This window comes from Parus major, chromosome 6 (genome assembly GCF_001522545.3).
Source record: "Parus major isolate Abel chromosome 6, Parus_major1.1, whole genome shotgun sequence".
Taxonomy (NCBI): Eukaryota; Metazoa; Chordata; class Aves; order Passeriformes; family Paridae; genus Parus; species Parus major.
Window position 1 is genome coordinate 34,307,206 of NC_031775.1, and position 6,860 is coordinate 34,314,065.

The 6,860-nt window shown below is 39.3% G+C and overlaps 1 protein-coding gene across 11 annotated transcripts in view; it reads left to right on the forward strand.

The window, feature by feature from the left end:
- The window catches only part of ALDH18A1 (aldehyde dehydrogenase 18 family member A1), a 33,704-nt gene extending 26,904 nt beyond the window's left edge, over positions 1–6,800 (forward strand). For all 11 annotated transcript variants that reach the window (XM_015632862.3, XM_033515603.1, XM_033515605.1 and 8 more), the window contains 6 exons: positions 967–1,104; positions 1,215–1,410; positions 1,556–1,677; positions 3,948–4,134; positions 5,024–5,119; positions 6,019–6,800. In XM_015632862.3, the coding sequence (XP_015488348.1) occupies positions 967–1,104; positions 1,215–1,410; positions 1,556–1,677; positions 3,948–4,134; positions 5,024–5,119; positions 6,019–6,200 (921 nt within the window). In that variant the 3' untranslated portion in view covers positions 6,201–6,800. The remainder of the gene's footprint in view (positions 1–966; positions 1,105–1,214; positions 1,411–1,555; positions 1,678–3,947; positions 4,135–5,023; positions 5,120–6,018) is intronic.
- The last annotated feature ends 60 nt before the right edge of the window (positions 6,801–6,860 follow it).

A 6,860-nucleotide genomic window follows, 5' to 3' on the forward strand; every position in this document is an offset into this window, starting at 1 on the left:
TTTGACATCAACATCTCAACAACATAGAATAGATACTCAAACGAGTGTAGGTTTGGTGATGCTGTATACAGGTGATGATAATGATACGTGTAATCTTACCCAGAAGAGAGTAATACAGCACAAATAACTTAAAATACTGAGTTTGTTAATTCTAAAGATTCTGGAGAGGAGGTGATTTTGTTTCCCAAAGGAGCGCATGCTTTTAAACTTTTTTTTAAGCAGGTGGACAAATTGTGAGGCCATTGTGAATAAAGTTGGGATAAGGAATACTAAAAAGGATACAAAAGTAAAAAAAGTTTTGAAAAAGAGCTTTATCATGTCTGACATACTCTGAGGTAGAAAAGAACAAAAACATCTTGTTTTCTGGACTTAAATAGGTGAAATCTGACACCTTAAACAGAAGGGCATCAATATCTATCGGTTTCTTCTGGTGATAAACATGGAAGGAAAGATGATCCTGAGCGTATTGTCTCAAATATTTTTTTTTTCCTCCACACATAGAGCAAGTGTTGTCTATATGTGATAGCTGTTTTAGACAGCATGATGAAAATGTTTTTCCCTGTTCATAGGAGAGCATATTTTCCAGTCTCTGCTGGAATGGTTAGGGGTAAGAGTTCTTGCTCCTAAAATTATTCTCCTTGGGGTAATTGCACACACAGCAATCCAATTCATGTGAAGCCCTATGTCCATAGCTTCCTCTGAGTTGTTCACTGTAGTCTCCCCATGGCAATAGTACCCTGAAAACTCAAGTTTGTTCCTGAAACTAGCACATTTAATTTGTGGAGTTATATGTGCTGCTACTTGTAATGTTTTTTTTTTGGAGCCATGAAAGGAAAACTGTAGATTAATACTGAGTAAATCAACTGAACAAAAAATGCTGTTTTTATTTCGTGGGTGTTATTCTGACAGAAGAACCAGATTACATTTAAAGGGGTTTTTTTCCCCCATAATAAACTCCTTTGACAGGTGTCTGCTTTGGCAATAGCCAGTGGAAATGGCTTACTACTTAAAGGAGGGAAAGAGGCAGCACACAGCAATCAAATCCTTCATCATCTGACACAAGAAGCACTCTCCATTCATGGAGTCAGAGATGCAGTGCAATTGGTAAGTGCCTAGAGTTAAATCAACTATTTCTTTGCTATGGTATGTATAAAAAAGTGTGGGCAAAACTTGAGAGTTCAAACTGTGAACTCTTCATCTTGCAACTACCACAGGTGAATACAAGAGAGGAAGTAGAAGATCTCTGCCGTTTGGATAAGCTGATAGATCTCATCATTCCACGTGGTTCATCACAGCTGGTCAGGAATATCCAGAAAGCTGCTAAGGGAATCCCAGTGATGGGTCACAGTGAAGGGATCTGTCATGTGTATGTTGACACGGATGCCAGTGTTGAGAAGGTCACGCGAATAAGTAAGCTGTGGAAGGGTGGCTTGGATCTCATGGTGTAATTGAACTCTGGAGTATGCAATGTAGTTATGGTAATTTATAATTTATATAATATCCAAAAAATCTGTTGTAAATGTTATGTAACCAATTATTTACTCTTAAACCTTAGCCAGAGACTCAAAGTGTGAATATCCTGCTGCCTGTAATGCTCTGGAAACTCTCTTAATTCATCGAGACTTGCTGAGAACCCCGTTGTTTGATCAGATCATAGACATGTTGAGAGTAGAACAGGTTAGTCACTCATACTCGTGTTTTGTTTTGTGGTTTTTAATCTGTTTTTTTTCAAAAACTTAAGAAGCGTTTGGTCTGGCTGGTGTAGCCCTGTTTACATGGCATAACATTTTAGTTACCCATATGTGTCTTTGTACATGTCAATGAACTTTGCATCTCCACACAGCGTCAAGTGTTTCTGTAGAAATTATCTGAAAGCGACTTATTCAGGATAGCTACAGGCTGTTACTGGGATATCTTTGCTATATACTTCCTTGTATATAGCAAAAATAATCTTCTGACATAAAAGCATTTACACAGCCCTTTCTCTGCCCTTTCAAATTCAGCCAAATGCAAAGCCTTGTCTTCCTGAATCTATTAATTTATCTTCTTACCCAGGTGAATTCCCTTCTTGTTTTTATCCTTTCTGAATTTGCTTCATACATGTGTTTTTTAACATTTTCCTCTTGCATGCCCTTTACTCCCACCCATTTCCCTCCTGGTGTGTCAAAGGGTATCAATAAGCCAGTGTACTAATTAGTTGTCTAGACACAAGCAGTGTTTTTTCAGTAAAGGCAGCAGAGATGCATTAGGAAGAATAGCCATGAAGTAGTATGAACTGCACATAAACCAAGGGTTTTCACACAGCACTGTATTTGATAAATAGAGTGCATGGGCAGTGATCAATGCAGGATAGAGAGGTCATACATTTTGATGATGTTAGAAGTGTTATAGTAAAAGAAGCTGATAAGTAGTCAAGGAGCAAGTTCTCAATGTTTGGGGCTTTTTAATGTATTGTCTAGTTGTTTCTTGGGAAGGGTAGAGTGCAGGGTAGATGTTTGTATTTTGGATGGGAGGACGATGAGTACTAGTGCATTTCCACCAACAACCCTAACCCATCTCCTTGTACAGTGGGGAGGATAGGGTTACCTCTGTCTAATGTCACCTGACAACAAGAAACATGCAAATATTGGGTAGGATTATGCAATTAAAATAATTTATAGTTGCACAAGAAAATGCTGGTTTGCAGATATTGTCTTAAAAGCCTTCACATTTAGTAGATTTATGCCTTCTTTCCCATTTATGTCTTTTCAAAATTTCTTGTGTTCCATTTGCATGGAATTTCTGTGATGCATCTGTTCTGAATTATCTCACATTGTTTAGGTGTTTTGGCAGAGGTTGGTAATATGTTAAAATCTTCTTTATAACAAGTGAATACTATCTGTGTGAGTTTTTTTGGTTTTGGACCCAGTAACTCCCTTGTGTCTGTGAGATGTGCTTCAGAGAGGGCTGGTTATCAATTTACAAAGTAAAAGGATAAAAGTCATTCAAGATCTTATGACTTCTGTAGGTATAAACTTGGAAGCATTCCTTTTGTTATTCTCTGCATTGTAGTTCCTGTCTTAAAACAAAGGCTGGCGTCACTATTTTAGCCATTTTCCTAGCAGTGCTGGAGTGGCCTTTTCGGCCTGGTTACTAAGTGATGCAATTGCTTTAAATAATTTCAGATGAGTCCTGAATTAGGAGCTTGTCACGGTAGGTAGCCAACCTAGCATGTCAGTTATTGTACCCTGTAGCTAATTCACTATGTGCCAAGGTTCCCAAAGTATAGCAGTATTTTTCTTACACTTGCATGCATGTTGTGGATGAACTCCACTCAGTGGCTAAGCACCATCCAGCCGCCTGCTTACTCTCCCCTGCTCCAAGGAGGAGAAAATTAGAGCAAAAGCAAGGAACCTTGTCTCTTGAAAGATGGCTGGATAAGTAAAGAAAAGAGGAAGAAGAAGGAGGACAAAGAGGAGGAAACAGCCCAATAAAAAAGTAAACCCCAAAGTAAAACTAAAAACCCACCAGTCCCTCAAAACACCCACAAGGCAAAGCTAATTACTTGCTGCCTCCCACAAAAAAACCAATGCCCAGCTAGTCTCTTGAGCAGTGCCTACCTTCTTCAAAAATGCCCTTTCCTCAGTGGCATGGAACATCCCTTTGGTAAGTTCTGGTCAGCTATTGGCTGTGTCCCCTCCCAGCTTCCTGCACATTACCAATCTTCTTGCTAGGGACACAGAGATGGACGGGGGGAAGAGAGAACCTTGATGCTGTTTAAGCTCTGTTCAGCAACAGCCAGAACGTTGGTGTGAGATGTTTTAGTGAAAAGTCCAAAAATGTTTTAGTGAGAAGTCCGAAACATAGCACCAGGAACTGCTATCCATCTGATATTAAGAAGCTACACTTTCACCTGAAGGGCTCTGGTATGGTCAGTAGCCACAACCAAAATGTTTCTGGTGTTGCAGGTAAAGATTCATGCTGGCCCAAAGTTTGCATCTTACTTGACATTCAGCCCTTCAGAAGTGAAATCTCTGCGCACAGAATATGGGGACCTGGAGTGCTGCATTGAGGTGGTCGACAGTGTTCAAGAGGCTGTTGAACATATCCACAAGTATGGAAGTTCCCATACGGATGTTATTATCACAGAGAATGGTTAGTGACCAGGCTCCTTCTTTAAGCTGCTGTTTTGGTTTCACTGCTAATTCCTGGTGTTAGTGCAACTAACTACATTGTAGTAGTTCGTCTCTTGGCCAGTTCAAAACCTTACTAGAGCTGTGCCATGACAAAGGTTGACTCTCCAACCAAACCAAGTCCAGAACTTCTGAGAAGCAGCTGCAGTTTAAGGTCATGTTGATTTGCAGCTGGCTAGCGTGAATCAAGTAGGCTTCTGTTTGTGCGCTTCTTACTGAGCTTAAATGCATGTCACTAAAAGGCATGCATTTGGTACCATAACCACTGCCACAGGACCTGGTGAACTAGTGATTTATACTGGTAATAGAGTTGCTCTTGAATGTCTGTCTGGTCACTAAGGGCTACTGACCTCCAAGTTCACACACTTGCATGTGGCAGTTTTGCATTGTAGTTCTCAAATATTACCTGCAATAGCAATTCAGTTTAGGATATTTAGGATTCAATTTAGGATATCTCAGTATTTGGAACAATTCCATGTTTGAGACTAATGGAGACCTGGCTGTAGCTTAACTGTCTCTGTTTGAATGACAGATGCTGTTTGGGGCAGCTCAGTCATGCAACTAAATCTTTCTTTGACTAAACTGAATGGAGTTAGAATTAGACATTTTTTTGCTTTCTTCTAATTTTTGCAAGCTTCTTCTAAGATTTGCAGTTGTATCTCCTTGACAAGCATACTGGGAAGAAGTTAAAAATGAGCATGGCTTAGCCCAGGCTGTTTAAGTACTGTCTGATAAGGTTGCATGTAAAAGTTGTAGTGTTAAATATGTTTGCTGGTTTTTGCTGTGTTTATTGGAATACCTGATCATTCTGTATGTAATGGATTTTATTTTTGTCTCTCCCTCTTTCCCAGAAAAAACAGCAGAGTTCTTCCTCCAGCATGTGGACAGTGCTTGTGTTTTTTGGAATGCCAGTACCCGATTCTCTGATGGCTATAGGTTTGGACTGGGTAAGAGGGAAGATATTGCAGGGTTGTTACTGCAACATTTTCTGGTGTGTGAAAAGTGTGGCAGTATGAACCCTGAAAGATAGGATTAGTCTCTTATTGTCTAATAAAAGGTTTTCAGGAAAGGTACTTTACAAAAGGTTGAAGCCTAGAAATTTCATCCACACAAAGAATTTTTGAATCCTTTGAAGCTCTATTCAATTGCAATAAAGTGTGCTGCATGCATATATTGATAGAACAATGCAATACGGGATGTGAAACTGCTGAACAGCTTTCCTTTTGTTTCTCTTTCTAACGATGCTGTAAGGAATGCAGTGCTTCAGTCCTGCTAGGCAGACTGAGATGCTGTCCAGTGTGCCAGTCCTGCAGTGTTAAGGAATGAGGGGCAAGGAACCAAACTGATGAAATGCACCTTCTGTGAATTCCAGAAGACAAGGGAAACATTCCTTGAGAAGTAGAAAATCAGAAGTCTTCACTACATGTTATTACTGTGTCAACTGGAACAGTGTTCCGTGTGACTGAAAAATTCCAGTTAAGGTCTTCCAGTATCTCCTCAATGTGATAAAAAAGGATGTAAGATCATAATCTTTAGTAGTTTAGCTTTTTTCCTTTTTTTAAGGATTATGCCCTTAGATCAGTCTAAGAGCAATGTAAGAGATGCCTCTCTTGCATCTTTCTTTCTGAAAGTAACTGTAGCACCCAAAAGTTAAAACATTACAATTTATAATGCAATAGTTAATCTCCTTGAGCTTCTCTATCAGGTAAATGGAACTGGTATTTGGAGAGGAGCAGAGAATGGCAGGTCCCTGAAGGGTGGGCAGGTAGCTTTTTTACTTAGAAAACATTTAGTATGAAGTGACCATCAGAGGATTAACTGCCTTTATCTTGGGTGTTTCCTACAGGTGCTGAAGTGGGAATTAGTACTTCTCGTATCCATGCACGTGGACCAGTGGGAATTGAAGGACTCTTAACTACTAAGTGGTTGCTGAGGGGGAACAATCACGTTGTTTCTGACTTTTCAGAGCATGGGACCATGAAGTATCTTCACGAAAGCCTCCCTCTCCCTCAGAGAAATGCCAACTAAAAATGCTGGGGAGAAAAACAGGCAGTATAATTATTTCATGAAGATGTTCAGGCTTCAGCATAATCTCTGGTGAAGGAGTTTGTTTTTCATCTTCAGAAACATTGTCCTTGGTCGTTTTGCAGTAAAATGAATACAAAATGATCCCATCAATGAGAATTCCCCCTCTCCCCCTTTCAGTTTCCTTAGTATCTGTAAACTGACCTCACTTCTCCCAAAAAAGAGATTTTTTTAAATCATACAGGTAACATAAGGAAGGATTTCAGTATCAACTACACAACTTTTTTATCCCAGTGCTCCCTGTAGCAAGTGTGTTTGGTGGTGGAGCTTAGTTTTTTTTTCTAAGTTTTGTTTTATTCAAGTATCTGTTCTGGAGAACAGACCCAGTGGTTTTGATTGTGAGGGTTTTTTTCTTCAGTCTTAGGATCATGGCATCTCTTGAGGGCCAGAAAGCTTTATGCTTAATTTCTTTGCATTTGATCAGTCTTGAGATAGGGGGACAGATGTTCCAAATGTATAGTAAGCTTTTGACCAAGAAACCTTTTATATCTAATTCTTTGTATTGTTGACTATTGTAGATAAATAACATAATTGTCTGCTGCATTAATTGTGTTATTTATTTGTATCAAAGGTTTATTTTTCTTTGGTTTTATGTAAAACTTC